Source organism: Azolla caroliniana, unplaced genomic scaffold (genome assembly GCF_043228905.1).
Source record: "Azolla caroliniana isolate FFs.n. ecotype wild unplaced genomic scaffold, voAzoCaro1.0.p SCAF_6, whole genome shotgun sequence".
In the NCBI taxonomy this organism is placed as follows: Eukaryota; Viridiplantae; Streptophyta; class Polypodiopsida; order Salviniales; family Salviniaceae; genus Azolla; species Azolla caroliniana.
In genome coordinates, this window is record NW_028230441.1 from 22489691 (window position 1) to 22506078 (window position 16388).

The 16388-nt window shown below is 36.4% G+C and overlaps 1 protein-coding gene across 3 annotated transcripts; it reads right to left on the reverse strand.

Annotated features, from left to right (window-relative positions):
- Nucleotides 1-95: 95 nt before the first annotated feature.
- LOC147863375 (flowering time control protein FCA-like) lies at nt 96-14368 on the reverse strand. Of its 3 annotated transcripts, none has more exons than XM_087321048.1 (21): nt 14135-14368; nt 12202-12263; nt 8646-8724; nt 7641-7723; nt 7480-7531; nt 7330-7397; nt 6475-6541; nt 6109-6188; nt 5959-6023; nt 5814-5873; nt 5560-5725; nt 4622-4717; nt 3779-4222; nt 3636-3680; nt 3060-3230; nt 2645-2986; nt 2171-2218; nt 2039-2089; nt 1105-1185; nt 979-1021; nt 96-526 (listed from the first exon to the last, which is right to left on the reverse strand). In XM_087321048.1, exons 1-21 carry the CDS (start codon nt 14313-14315, stop codon nt 519-521), a joined length of 2292 nt encoding a protein of 763 aa, XP_087177174.1. In that variant the 5' UTR covers nt 14316-14368; the 3' UTR covers nt 96-518. The 3 variants fall into 3 exon arrangements, with proteins under 3 accessions (XP_087177174.1, XP_087177173.1, XP_087177175.1); XM_087321047.1 differs by having other exon boundaries at nt 12202-12266; XM_087321049.1 differs by lacking the exon at nt 3636-3680 and having other exon boundaries at nt 12202-12266.
- Nucleotides 14369-16388: the final 2020 nt, after the last annotated feature.

The window sequence follows — 16388 nt, forward strand, 5'->3', positions numbered from 1 at the left end:
ATAGCCCTTAAGCTGTACCCTCCACAATCCATGGTAAAAAATGATGATATAAATAATAATAAAAGACGTGATCGAGGAGAAAAAAGACCTAGACAGTGGAACTATATATCCTTTGTTGCACATCTTATTCATGCATTGATCTGATTTCTTTACATAAGGCAATGCATTAAGTGGTTTTTTTGGATATGAAATTTTCCGGATCTCATATAATATAGGTAAGTACTCTTCTTCCATGACCATATGACATAGGTGAATGAAATAGGAAAAATCCTTGTTTCATCCTTAACTCAGATGTAAGACATTACAATCAGCGACAACAGTACTCTCATACAGTGTATAATTTGGTAGCGACATTGTGATAAAAGTACTCTCAGTGAGTCTGTATATTTCCACAAGAATTGCAGTGTATGTCAAAATTGTTCTGCGGGATTTCATTCCAGCTTTGAAAATTGCCTTCCGGCCAGCCAAAATATGTCATGAATTGCATAAAAAATCAACAGCAATTATGGCTGATCAAATTAAGCACCTGTGGATGATCATAACTCATTAGAAACTTTTTGTACCATTCACCTAAACCCGAAAGCCTTGAGTCTAAAACTAAACCGTAAGTGGTTTATAAAACTTTTACCGAAACCCCTTAATGGAAATTAAACTCTTTACAAAACCTATTCCTAAGCCCTCCATAAACATAACCATATTCCCACGAAACCGCTTTATGAAACATCTTAATGAAAAAAAAAAGTTTCATCAAACCTATATTACCCTAAACCTTTCATGAACCTATATACCCTAAACTTTTCAGGAACCTTAAACCTTAAACACTTCATGATACCGAAAATCAAAACTCCAAATCCTTTAAGAATCCAAAAGCCTGAGCCCTTTATGAAACCTAAGAGTAATGCTAAATAACCAATGACTCCAAACCAATAAACATAAACCAAAACCCCAAACACTCACTGAAAAACTAAAGCTTTTTACCAGAAGGCTTGGATTTCCACATCCATTCTTGATTCGGCACACCCTGTGCAAACCCAGAATATTTTGAACATGAAATGACAATATAAGGATCACGTGCTGAAAATAAATTTGGTTTATATGACTCACCTGTTGTTGAGCTGCTGGAAGCCACTGTCCCATTCGAGCTTGGTCAGGTATACTGTTGGATGATGGAGCTTGCAAGAGCACCTGTGCATAGTCCACAGCTTGAAATTTACATCAGGCAGAACTTGAACCTCAAGAGCACCCTATATGCAATGCCATTGTGTAGGTTCTAGTGTAAGGGTGTCTAATCACAACCTATATGCAGTGCTTTTGATCATCTAATTTGAAGAAGGCTCAGAATTACAAACCCTCCTCAATTTCTAGTTCAAATGAAAAAGTTATGGTTTTTTACTCTAAAAACTAATTAGGTTAAAGTGATCTCCATCTGTCATCCTTGTGCTAAAGGACTTTTTGAAAAACATTTTTGTCCTTAATGATCTGGAAATCTTCGCTCAATAAAAATGTGAAACATCAAGCGTTAATTTGACTTCATTAAAAAGTAGGAGCCCTTGGCCCAACACCCAAGCCCTAATTGGACAAACATTCCCATCATCCAAGATCACAAGTCTGTTTTCTGGTTCACATTCAGGCAATTTTATCACATTTTGAAAGCAACTAATTCAGTGTAAACTACAATTCTGAGTGAATTTACAAACCCAAGATAGATGTTTTAACTTTTTTCATGCATGAGACCACAAGATCAGATCCATTTATGAGAATTATTAGAGATTTAGGAATGCAATAGCAAAATGCAACAGTCATACAAAGAATCATATTGTTGTAAACTGTAACATTGAAATCATTCATTCACTGGTAAATTGTAATAGATTACTGGGATTTAAACCAAGACTGCAGATCAATAAAAATACGATTTACCAGAAAGGTGGTAGACAGACTGAAAGACATATTATATAAACAAGTAACAACGGCACGTCCATAACATGAGAACTAACGATCATATAAAAGTTCATACATTATAAGAAAATAGGAAATATACCGGCTGGTTTGGCATTAACTGCTGCTGATGGGTGGGAGTGGAAGTTTGCATCTGAACACAACCATTTTAAACAAAGACTAAGTGATTTGGAACCACAGACAGCATACAAAATCAGATCAAGTGAAATAATACCTGGATTGGTGGTTGATATGATCCTCCCGCAGCAGTTTGTGGGTATTGCTGCATCACAAAATAATATGACACGGTTATAGGCAAGGGAAATGTGCATGGTAATTCATGTTCTTTTTACCATTTCTACTGGAAAAAGATGTTATATACCTTCCACATTAAATAATTCATGGGGAAGGAGGTGGGGGTTTTTTATTCCCCCCAATGCCCCTAAACTTAGGTTATTTCCAAAAATACCCTTTGGCAACTCTTTAAAGAGAAATTACATGGTCAGTTTATGCTTTTTCCTCGATGATATCTGCTATTTGACCAATTAACCGGTCAATTAATCAACTTTCTCTCTTTTTGGGGATTTCAGCAATTACGTTTAGGCCAAATATGGAAATTCCAGAGCATTGGGGAAATAAAGAAAACTCGAGGGTATTTCATAGTATTTCCCATATTTAAGTCTATAAATTATGAAGTACTTATGCATACCAATGGAGCTGCAGGAGACTGAAACTGTGGTTCTCGTGTTTGGTGCTGAACCAGAATATGTTGCTGCTGTTGCAACTGAGGCTGATGATACTGTTGAACTTGTTGAACTTGCTGAGTTTGTTGAGATGGATTTGGCATCGCCTGACTAGTTGAAAGGTGGTGCTGAGGCTGAGGATTTAACATGAGTGGCTGCCGATATTGCTGAGTTGCAAGCTGCGGTTGTAGCTGTTGTTGGTCTTGCAAATTGTTCTGACCCTGTGGTTGTTGCTGATGATGATGATGATGATGATTGGAAAGTTTCACTTGTTGCTCATATGCTGTTAGCTCCTCTGGTTTCTCCCACTACAGAAAAAACAAACCATGAGTCCATCATGAAATATACTAATCTTGCAGAAGCCAAATGAACACTTCTTACCCTGCTTTCACCCGTAGAACTGTTGTAATAATATTTGTGACCTTCTGGAGATGTATGTTCTGTCCAGTCACACGTGGCAGTTGCCGGTGCTGGGGCAACAGGAACAGGTACTGTAGTGGGTGCTGGAACTGAAGTGGCAATGTGCTGTTGTACAGGAATGGTCCATGAAGGCTGTAACATGAGAAAATATACAATTAATGTACTGTCAAAAAAACTGTAAGGTGTACGATGAAAGCTTGTAACAAGAGATCATCCCTCCATCACAAGAATGAACATTTAATTGGGACGTGAAGGAGACGTATATATGACCCCAACCCCTCTTATTGATTGTGGAATTATTACCATCTTGCACTTCTTCCATTCGTGGCCTTGTCCATACACCACTATGATGTGGGTATGGGATGCCGTCAATGTATGCTACAGAAGATCTGAATCCTGATATATGGGCCTTAACCTCTTTCCAGGCCACCCTTCAACTGAGGGTATGTCACATCTCCTTTTACAGGCATCTCACAACTAAACCCAACACTACAGTCACCCATCAAAATATCAACCTAAAATTTTGATTACACCTACCTGCATTGTCACTGGTTGCTGCTGACTAGTCATTTGAAAATATGCCTAATAAGACAAATAAGACGTCAAAAATACCATTTACTCATGACAAAATTTAAGGATAAATATGAGTGAATATACTTCTCCATCTCATCACTTCTCACCTGTTGCGATGCTTCTTTCCCAGTTCCTTGTTCCATCTGGCTCTCAACCGGAAGCACCTGACGTTGCAATGGTTGACTGGCGTGCATCATAGTAGGCTGTTGGTTTGGTTGAGTCTCCTGCTGACGTACAGGCTGTATTGTAATCTGATGTTGCTGCATTGCCAATACTGGTTGCTGCATTGTAGTGACCACCTGTTGTGCTTGAGGATGATGTGGCATCGGACCCTGATTATAGATCTGGCCAGTCATCTGTGGAGATGAGTATTGTCCTATGGGTGCCTGTTGTTGCTGTGATCTTGTATCACTGGGTTGTGTTAAGGCAAATTCTTGCACAGATTGAGGTTGATAAGGATGCATGGGATGGGATAAATGCTGCTCAGATTGCAGCTGATGCAATGGTATCTGTTGAGCAAATATTTGGCCTGGCTTACGATCATTAAAACCCTGTGATAACAAAAGCCAAAGGGCTTTTTATAGAGTTTTTTTTAAGTGAGCCATAAGACACCAAAACAAACTAAAATCAATTAAATATGCACATGCAGAAGTTTTCAATCTGGTATAAAAATCTTTTCTTCGTTATAATCTTCCTAGTTTTCAGCTTGCGAAGTTCCAACAACTTTCAGAAATGAAATAGAACACAGGTATACAGCACTTTCAGAAATGATGTTGACAATAGTCGATGAATCTCAAATCCAGCACATTTATATTATGGGTCTTTACACACAAATGCCTGAATCGTTCAAATTCCATAGCAAACATTGATCATATGATTGTGATCTAAAATTAGAGTATGAACATTCAACTGAAACAATTTAATCTCTTGCTAAAGAGATGTGTCCTTACCTGCTGGTGTGAGAGCTGAGGACTCATCCCTGGTATAGGAAGTGAACCCGAAATGGATGGATTTGCTGGAATGGGCGCATTAGCAACCCTCATACCCTGTATACAGAGTACTATATAACTAAGAAACCTTAAAATGAATCTAAGGTTAAAAAAATAGATGCCGACGTGTAAAGAAACTTCTGTAGATTTGATTACTAAAATGAGATCTAGATGTCCATAAATGAGAAAGAGCATTAGAAAGTAGCAGGTCTGTTACACCCACAAGTTTCGATGGCTTTAGCAGTAAAGAAGTTTTGATAGATGCTAGTAGTAAAGGAGAGACTGGCCAGTATGAACACAACCACATCCTAGCGGGCATCAGTGAATAAGGCTCACTTCATTATTTTGCAGATAAGTTGTGTGAATCATCAACAGACTATGGCCTATTGTCGTCCAGTCAATGCAGGGGCTAGCCTGCTAATGGTGAGCAGGAAACCAACCAAAATGTCTGGCGCTTAGCAGTCCCCATGAACTTCCAGTAGAAAAACAACCATCTCTAGAACTATGATGCACTAATCACCATTATCCAAACTGAGCCAAAGAAGTCTCTAGAAATACTTTTCCACAAAAATTAGTCCATCCAATTGCTTTTACAAAATGGACAACAAGGTTGTGGTTCTATCCAAATTTCAAAATAAAGGATATGGAAGACAGGGCGATTAAAGGATATGGAAGACACACTGAGCCAAAGAAATCTCTAGGAATACTTTTCCACGAAAATTAGTCCATCCAATTGCTTTTACAAAATGGGCAACAACGTTGTGGTTCTATGCAAATTTCGAAAGAGCTTAGAAATTTAACTTTGACTGCAGTTGAACTGCTATATGGATGCATTCTAGGCAGAAATAAAACATTAAAACTGCTAATTTATACATAGAAATTAATTTCTAATAATTTACCATTGGCATGCTAGGGCCTTCCGATGGTCTACGAGGAGAGGGTGATATTGGTGTTCCCAAAGGTGGTATTCCTGTCTGAGGTGTCAGCCCCATGCCACCTGGACCTCCCCCTTGATGCCAACCATATATCGGACTGCATGCATCCATTGGTGGTCCACCAGAACCTCTACAACATATGAAAGTACAAATATTAAAACTAAATCAAACTGAGAGATAATATTATAAAGAATGTACTAAACAGGAATCCATAGTACCTAGGTCCTCCAGGTCCTTGATGTGAACGAGGACTATAATTTGTTCCTGGGCCTCCAAACCTAGACAATTTTTGTATTGAGAAAACACCATCCCGAAGAAACCTTATAGTTATAAGATGTGTAATTGATCTGACAAGTTCAGTACCTTTGGTCCCCCGATCTAGGTCTCTTTGGATCAGCAAAACGAACAATAATGGGCTGGCGACATCCCTGAAAATCCATAGTATAGTAGGTCAATGTGATAGCACATGGCAGTATTTTTATACCTTGTCATATTGTACACTTATAAACTTACATCCATACGAAAGACTCCATTTAACGCAGATATGGCTGCAATGGCCATGTCCCTATCGGGGAAAGTGACAAAAGCACAACCTGAACATAACAAGACAGGACTCAGCCAACAGTCCCATATTTGAGAAACCTTCATCTTTACTCAATTATGACCATTTCTGTGATTCTATTCTCTCTAATTGAGAACCTTTCAACATGCATCTCATTAGACTACTTTTATTTCAACATAAGATTGCCTTTTCACATGAAACACCATAAGGTCACAGGTCAGAAACATGTGCTCTTTTCTCATGAAAATGGTTCAAGTGCCTCTTGGATAGCAGCTTTGCCCTCTTCTGTTTTTGGGGCATCTCCCTTTTATACATACCTCTGCTTTGCTTGTGCTCATCCCGAATGACATAGATATTCTCCACTCGGCCATAAGGTGCAAAGATCTGCAAATGATTGAATTAAATAAAGTAAATACAACCATAACATGTATACAATCCATCCAGAAAAAATGCCACGTGTAGAATTCAGGAATCCAGATCCCCATACAAAGTACAGATGAGGATGCAGAAAAAGGGAGTGCAGATATGAGGATCAAAGTTCCTTGACGATAAATACTTCAATGTGACATGATTGGATAAAGTTATACAACATATATTTGTTAACACACATACATATCATACTGTTGGCGCCTGAGGAATTAAAATGTAAGCATTCTTGATGACTAGATGTTCTAATAGTCTCAGCACTCTGCATGCAATCCTCTGACCTCTAAATTGTGTTTTGAGTTTTCACATTGCTGGAGCCTTAGAAATCAACGTATTTGACTACTCTTGATGATTAGATGTTCTAAGAATCCTTGGGACTCCACACACAAACCTCAGGACTCCACCTGGGTTCTAAGTTCATAATGTTGGAGCCTTAAAAATTAACCTATGGGCACTCTTGATGACTAGATGTTCTAATAATCCTCAGCATGTGCGATCACTCTCTAGATGTCCAAAGCTTATACCGTGTTTTTAATTTAAAAGTTCATTAAGTTATTTGGCCTCCCCAACCATCTTGCTTGGTCTTTCTAGACATCTCCAAGTCATCATAACAAACTGTTCTTATTCTAAAAGCCACTAATCACGAAAGTTTTCACATGTCAAGAATGCTTGAAACTGTCAATAAACAGCAATTCAGTCATAGTTAAACTACCCACAGAAAATTCCCAGTTTACAATAAAGAGTACCTCTTCGATTTCTTGTTCTGTTGCCTGCTTATTCAGTGATCCCACAAATAGTTTATGTTCCATTGGCCCTATGAACGCCAAACAATAAAAACATTTCTTGTTATTGAAAATCATTTCAGATTCAGCTTATGAATCAAAATGCAAATTTACCAGAACGATCTCTTTCACTATCTGCAAACTTCACTTGCAAAGGTGCAGACCCCTGTTTAAATGATAAAACAAAAAAAGGGAAATCTTTTAGATCTTTCTATCTAACTCTTGATAGTAAAAAAACAAACGAAACTAGAATAATATTGCAAATCCAACCCTACCCCTGGTAGGGTTTGTTTGTTATCCAATTCCCGAATTGCTCTCTCAGCTTCAACAGATGTTGCATACTTTATGAAGCAACAACCTGAACAAAAAGAGGCACAGATTAAGTGCTCGGATTGTATGATGCATACATACTCTTCCCTTTTATCCGATTAGTATGTTCCAATAATCAAGTACAATGGTTTCAACCATATGCTACAGAAGTTGTCAAAAAAATTGGAAGAGGCTAATAGAACTCTTTTATGATAACCTTAACACCCCCTGCACTATTATTACGATTGATTATACCACTGTCCATATTTTGAGTATCAGGAGTAACAATTGCAGATGCAAGAGTTGAAATCTACATAGTTCTTTTTGCAAGCCACAATATAAAAAATTGCTCACCACACGTGAAAATCATAGGATGATGTAAAAGAATATCTCAGCATAGATCCATATGACATTCTCATAAGACAAGTAAAACAATACATGAGACATTAATATTTGCAATTGTGAGCCAAAACAAGTACCAAACTGATAGATGAAATGCATAACCCATATTCCGGTTAAACACACTCCAATATAAAGAAACTACTGCCATTGATGAATCATGAGACATAAAAGAAGCATAAATTTATTGAACGTTTTTTAGAAGAGTAAAAAATAACACTAGACATGAATATAGAACCCATTTAATATCTAATCATTTGGAAACGTTATTACCTTTTAAATGGAAATGCAGAAGACACATACTCTGATAAACCACTTCAATGGGTATACTTTAAAATCAAAGTTTTGTTACCACTAACGATATATACCAAAAAAGTATATGGGTTCAGTGGCCATATGCGAAATCCTCAAAATCATGATTCAGAAGAAGGAACCCCACTCTTCTTCGTTAAATATTTAGCTGAATCGAATAAGTGTTTGCCAGGGAAACGTCACAATTAATTTAACAAGAGACTATTCTATTCAGCCTTCATGTCTACAGTTCAGTGCCGCTTCAAAAAACTGGATCATACCTTGCGGCAACCCTGTCACTTTATCTTTCAAAAAAACCACCTCTATAACATTGCCATATGCACCAAACAATCCCCGTACCTGTGAACACAAAACATGATTGACAAACACAAAAACTGCCACTCCAACTGAAAAGGGGAACAACTGGCTATGACAAAAATATTTGAATTAAACTTAGAATAAAGCTGCAGTGACAAAAACAACTTTTGTGCAAAATAGCAATTAGTTTCCACGTTGAATAATCAGTTTGTACAACTAGAAGTTTTGCAATGCAATGCAGAAACTAATTCATACATAAACAAAGGCATATTTGAAGTCAAAACCACAGGCATGAACATTAAATTCAATCCATAATATAACAAGAAATGTATATGTATTAAATAAATTATAATCATTCTTTCTGAAACAACGAATTGCCAATTTCAGTTTTTAATCAGATTTAATCCGCAAAACAGCATAAAAATCCTACTGAATCGCTTGGAGTCCTTTTCCCAGTTGATCAAATTGATAATCTATTGTCTTCTAAACATCATATTTAACACATAAATGAAATGAGTTGCGTAATAATTTGTATGTTCTAATTGGTGTACTCACATCACAGACCCTTCAACAATTATTATGAATAATGTAAACAAATATGAGATAAAAATGTCTGCTCTTTCTTCATAATGTAGTTGGTAAGGTATTGCATCAATACGAGGCACAGATTTAGCAATAATTTTTGAGATTGATTTTACTAACTGGACAAAGAGAAATTCTACAAGCATACAATATTGGTCTAGTTATGCATATATATGTCCCACATGAAACCAATATGACACAAGGAGAAGGGATATAAATGAATCACATCAAACTTGCTTCAAATTTTCAAATTAAGATTTCCAATCAGAATGACAAATAAGAACCTTGCACAGCATCTGATTAATCGTTATGTACATATAGCATCATATTAAGTCCTTACAGGTCACATAAAGAGAACACACAAGAATAGTTAAAGCTAAGTGAAAAGCAGTTATACTTTTCATACAGACACATTAACTAGGAGCATTGCAACGAAGTATTAATTAAGGATCACATAATCCAAAATGTTTTCTGTTGCCAATAGACATTAGGCAAAGAAAAGACTGGCATAATCAACATAAATTTATTCAAGAATCCACAAGACCACATCATTTTCAATGATATGGGCTAAAAGTCTGATTTTTGAGAAACACAAAATAAATTAGCTTCTGTATCGTTAACTATGCATAACAGATGTTGCATAGTATTGTTCAATAAGATTTCAATCAACCATTTAATGGTGTAGCGATTGAAATCTGAAGAACACTATATTCAAGTACAAAATCCTGGACCATTAAATGTCCTGCACCATCTTAGGAAGCATGGAAATTGATATGGATGTAAATATGAAACGAGACCTTACTAGCAAGTTGGCGATACAACTTTGATATAACTACAAAATTTTGATTCCCTCCCATCTTTAACCTCACATAAGGTGAACAGTGAGGCCTCTATAGATCACATAAGATGGAATTACACCTAAATTTTGAATAATAGCAATTTAATTTAAAATATTACATAGATAATTAATTGTATTCACACCCTATAATAGACTACTAGCACATCACATTGCTATGAAACTGAAAATCTGCATTGTCAAAGAATAATATATTGCCACATGGAATCAAGAAACAAGGCTTTTTTAAAGCATATAAGCTGCAAACGTTTGAAAAGTAACTATTCATTGCTGAAAGGTTGCATTCTCTTAAGTTACACAAAATCTATTTTATCAAAAATTATAAGATCACAAAAGAACAAGAAATGAGGATTTTATAAATAACATAAGATGGACACATGAATTGAATTATGGAAAATACCAATTCTGTTTTGTACACAGACTAAAATCCTGCAGCCAACAAATATTGAAAGATATAAGACTATGCACAGAAAGTATTGTGACTAATTTGTATCTTTCATAACCCAACAAATTTCTTCCTTTAACAGCTAACTCATGAGTTAACACTCCACAAAAAAATCATTCAGATACACTTTCACTTTCAAAAAAAATAACACTTTAAGGGCATTCAATAATAGTTCATGATATAAAAAGAACAGATATGATTCCAATTAAATGCAAGACAACAAAATTAATAATCAATAGTTAACATTAAAATATTAGACTCCCATTGTAAATTTATGAAAAATCATTATCTCTTCAGGAGAAAATGGTCCATGGAAACAAATCTTTATTCCATCACTTACATTAGGAAGTGAATATTTAATAGATTCCCTCAGCTGTTCTAGCAAGGTATTTGCACCAATTCTAATATTTGGAATTAAAATTCAAAAAACTTTGCTGGCTTTTGTGAATCATGGTATACTATGCATTAAAATATATAATGAATGCATCTTTTCCATGTCAAATCTTCCAATCAGGAACTTTCGGCCACTGGATGTTATGATGTTATGAATGCCACTCAAAATTTCTATAACTTTAAATTGACGGCCTTATATGTTACTCAAAAGTAGTCAAATACTTCCTTGAGATGCAATACAACTTTCAACAAAAATCTTATAAAGTAGTGAGTGGCATCATACATAATGCAGCCACTCACTACTCAGTTCTAATATCATAAAATATAGGAGTGTGAAGGATTTATGTCATATCAAATAATAAGACAATATATACACATGCTCCCATATCGTATCATTGCACTCCTAGGCATGCTAGAAACTAAAAATATTCTGCCCACGGTTCACCCAACATGATTTGACTTCAATGTGTCAACAAAGCTACAACATAGGTCCCATAAACAGCCAAAGGTAGAAAAAGAAGGGTCTGTCATCTCCCACAAATCTCATGTGAAAATCAAGATTGTGTAAGGCCAAATATTCATCACATTTAAGACAAATAGTTTGAATGCTCTTCAACTTATCTCATATAATTCACTGTTATACTTGGAGATAATATATATTTCCATATGCACAACCTTATTACAAATAATGATGAATATAAACCACAAAAATTGTACCATAGACAGGTCAGGCAATATGCAACAGTAGATAGACGTTTCTGCGTTATTATTCTTAAATATATCAAAAAACTGTGACGATGTATGTTTTCGGATGGGGCATAATTTTATATACAATTATATTGAAAATTCCAGGTCAGTATCTGTTTACGCGTAGTCAGCTTTTTCTAATGAGTTCAGAGAGTATTGTCAATGAAAGTGATGGTTCTGAGCAATCTTTTGAACCCTAGGATAAAAAGGGAACGCGATCAAGGTATACACTTTGATTTGAATCTTGAATGAATCATAATCTCTACGATGTTCTTTGGCTGCAAGAAATCTCCTCACGCACATTTCAATCATGGACCCAGATGTTCATCACTATTGTGGCATGCACCCTTCCAATGGTAACATGATCATTCAATAGTCTGGTTTTGGCATGCTTAAAAGGAAGACTGAGATGCAGTACCTACATTCTAAAACCCTAAACTAGTATAGCATTGCTTTTGCAAAGTCTTCAATGAAAGAAAAAAGAAAGCATAAATACCTCATCTTCAGAGATCTTAGGTGGTAGCGAGCCAACAAAAAGTTTTGCAACCCCCCCTCCATCTGCTGCCATCACAAAGAATCCAAATACAGAGAAAAGTGAGATGAATCAGGTTTTGAACAAAGATTGCAATGTTATAACAAGTGCAGAAATCATGCGAACTGATAATTTTAGGGTCAGAACATCACAGGGAACCCCAACATGCAGAAATCCAGAAGTCAAATCACCTAAATACAGAATAAAGTGAGACGAATCCAGGTTGAACAAACATTGCAGTGTCATAGCAAGTGCAGAAATCAAGTGAAGTGATAAATTTAGGGTCAGGTCATCACAGGGAACTCTGACATGCAGAAATCAAGCAAAGTCAAAATTACCCAAATCCAGAGTGACGTGAGATGAATCAGGGTTGGCACAATAATTGCAGTGCTATGGCAACTGTGAAAATCAAGTGAAGTGATAAATTTAAGGTTCAGTAACCACAGCGGACCCCAGTGTGAAGAAACATGCAGAGACAAATCAAATAAGAGTAAGGTCTGTTATCATCACGGAGACACCAAATGCATAGGTAAGCACGAAAAGAGAGAAAAAGACAAATACAGAGAAATTTGTGATCCAGACAAGATCACAAATACAGATAAAACGCCAAACTGCATGGAAAAACAAAAGTGTTACCCACGTACACTAAAGATAGAGTGAATAACGAGTGGCCCAATCATTTCAGTTGCACATGCCGAAATTCGGAAAATAAAAGTGGCAGAGAGGTTCAACATATGAACAAAGATCTAGATAAAAGAAATGAGATGAATAAAAGAAAAATATGTATGGCTAGGCTTCAATAAGCACATGCAGAAATCAACACTAAAAATACAAGAAAAAACATCTCCAAAGAATAGTTGGCATACAATACGCATAGAATACTGCGTAAAGTATTCTACCATTTCTGTAAAATACTTCGAATATGTATTCTACAAATAAAATACATTACATACGTAGAACACTTGTAAAATAAATTAAATACTTCTTAAATAGTAAAGTTTTTGAAAAAATAATATTTTCTTTATTTATTTGTCTTTTCAGAAACGCTAAATACTTGTAAAATACGTAGATTATGTGAAAAAATATAAAATGGCAGTTCTAAAACGTAGAATACATGTAGAATACTTCAAAGTATTCTAAAATGTTCTCTAAACAAAAAAAATACACGTTTTTTAAAACTACAAAAAAATGGTTACGGTTTTAATAATCTATGCAGAAATCAAGATACAGAAATTGAATTTAGGCTGAAGTCTTAAGAGGCATATGAAGAAATCAATACATGGAATGAAATAAATATTAGGGGCAAGGGTTCAGGAACCATATTTCGAACACAATTGCGAGGAATGACATAAAGTGAAATTAGGATTGGTCTTAGCAATGCCTTAGTGGAAATCACGAAGCAGTCAAATGCAAAAATTGAGTTTATAATTTACATAAGCAAATGCAGAAATCAAAACAAAACATCGGATAAGAATCAAATTTTAAGTTAGGATTAAGATTTTAGGAAGCATATTGCAGAGCTAAAGCAAAACGAGATACAAAAAATAATAATTAGCATTTCACAAACATATGCATAAATCAAGAAAAACTAGTTACCTGAATTAAATTGGGGTGAAGGCCAAGCAAGCGTGCATATGCAGAAATCAACAAATACAATGAGAAAAAGTTTAGGTTTAGATTTTAGGAAGCATATGCAATTTACCAAGAAAGAGCAAAACACAAAAATAAAATAAAAATCAGGGATAAAGTTGAGGGCCATATGCAGAAAACAGGGAAGAAAAAAGAGATAAAAAAACATAGCTTCAAAAGAATGCTGAGTAAACAAGCACAGAAGGAAATATTAAGATAAATACTAACAAAGAAATATATATATTAAGAGTTAGGGTTTTAGCAAAACCTGGAGAGCGATGGTGGTTAAAGGTTCGTTTCTGCCCTGACAGGGGAGGACCCATGTGAGGATGCGGCAGAGGTCGAGGGTGGGGAGAATCTCCGCCATTGCCGGCCCCGTTTTCTCTGAATCCGCTCTGGGGGTAGAAGGGAGGAGGAGCGAACTGGTGATGGGGGCGACGACCTTCCATGAGAGAGACAGACAGACAGACAGAGCAGAGCAGAGCACAGAGACAGAGCAGAGAACAGAGGAGAAGAAAACTGAGGGTTTTTCTTCTGTTCTCTCTGTTGTTAAATAATATACATACATATGTATGTATGTATATGTTCTCTCTGTTTTAACACTATGTGTTTGTTACTACGCAACACACACAAAGAAAGGCTACAACAAAAGCATGAAGGTTCTCTCTTGAGGATACATTGCACTCCTTGGCCTGACTTGACTTGACTTGACTTGGTTTGGCTTGGTTTGGCTTGGCTTGACTTGGCTTGACTTGGTTTGGCTTGGCTTGACTTGTCTTAACTTGTCTTGACTTGACTTGACTTGACTTGACTTGGCTTGGCTTGGGTTGGCTTGGCTTGACTTGACTTGACTTGACTTGGCATGGCTTGGCTTGGCTTGGCTTGACTTGCCTTGCCTTGCCTTGCCTTGTCTTGCCTTGACTTGACTTGGTTTGGCTTGGCTTGACTGGGCTTGACTTGCCTTGCCTTGCCTTGACTTGCCTTGACTTGACTTGACTTGGTTTGGCTTGCCTTGACTTGGCTTGGCTTGGCTTGGCTTCACTGACTCCCCATGGAGATTGGTTGTATTGAGATTTTGGTGGTTTGAGGATGTCAATCCATCCATCTCCCCTCTTGCCAAACCTCTCTTGCATTTCCTACGTTGTTGATATATATCCATCGAGCAAGGGACTCGGAAAGCCTCAGCTTGAGTTATTTTTCACATCGAACTTAAGAGAGTGAAGGATTTATTATTATACTCGTTTGGAGGTCAACTCTGACCTATGAACCCAATAGGGAATCGTTTTCACGTAGTATGCATGGAATTGTGGAGTGACTCTTGATGTTCAAGAATTTTACTAAAAAACATTGCAATTGAGCGGAATGTTTGTAGGCAAGTGGTTCGTGGACTATGAAAAGCAAACTTAAATGCACAAAGAAGGGGGATGGAGCAACATGATTGTGATTAAATGTATTAATGTCAATGAGAGGGGGGAGGGGACTAGCTATATGGAGAGAAACTTCAGGTTTTTTTTTCCGGACACAATTCTCACAATGTTGTAGAGTTAATTATAGATTTGGTACAATTATTATGGTATCGTGTAGTCATATGTCTACACCTAGCGAGTCCTCATTACGATCGAATAAAATTCACCGTACTATCGTGTACAAGTCACACAAGCAATGAAAGAGTAAACATATTCAATATATTCTAATCCATACATTAGACATACACGAAGTTTCAACATATAAATATGTCAAAAGGAGAAGAATAATTATAAAGCCAAAGTGTTATTTTCATATAGCTTGACAGACCATCATTTAGAAAAACTCATATGTTGTAGCTAGCACACATCGAGTGCAATTCCAAGGATGATCGCGAATACAATTGTCAAGTGCCTATTGTACATAGCACAACCCATGAAGGCATTGCCATGACACTAAAGGCTAAGTGTGGGACAAAGAGAAAGGGTAACAAAACAAAGTAGATATGGAGCTTTGAGCCAAATGGTCACCCCAATGTGAAAAGGGACAACCAAGTTGTTTGTTGATTATTGTATCATTTTTAAGCTTTTAGGTAATAAGTTACCTTAAATGAGTCTTTAAGCATCCCAATATATATTTGGAACACAATGAATGTAATCTCCCACTTATAAATGGCATGTAGATCCCCTTATACACATCAAACACTTATTATTCACGAACACTTACGTGCAGACACAAATGGTTCCATACATGCTTACATAGTTTTATGTACACATACACCAACCATGAATATTAATGTACCCACTTATAATCACATGCAAGTATGCACACGCTCGCTTGATCACATAATTATATGAACACGTTCACCTTATACTCATTGCAGACTTTAAGGAGTAATAGCCACAAACCCATCTTCTTTGGCTCGAGATTCTCTGTAGTCCTCCTACTTTCCCACATTTATTCTCCATTTTCGTGATGCCACTAAACACCATGGTTATGAATTTGCAATATTGATCTGAGGCCTCAAAGTTGCTACAACAAGCCTCAAACAAACTCGA

Bases quoted from the DNA above. Each gene is read 5' to 3' on its own strand.
- LOC147863375 (XM_087321047.1), bottom strand. From the start codon at position 14,315: ATGGAAGGTCGTCGCCCCCATCACCAGTTCGCTCCTCCTCCCTTCTAC. The intron at 7,724-8,645 runs GTATGATCCAGT...CTTTTTGTTCAG, and splicing joins AGTGACAGGGTTGCCGCAAG to GTTGTTGCTTCATAAAGTAT. The intron at 7,532-7,640 runs GTAGGGTTGGAT...TCATTTAAACAG, and splicing joins ACAAACAAACCCTACCAGGG to GGGTCTGCACCTTTGCAAGT.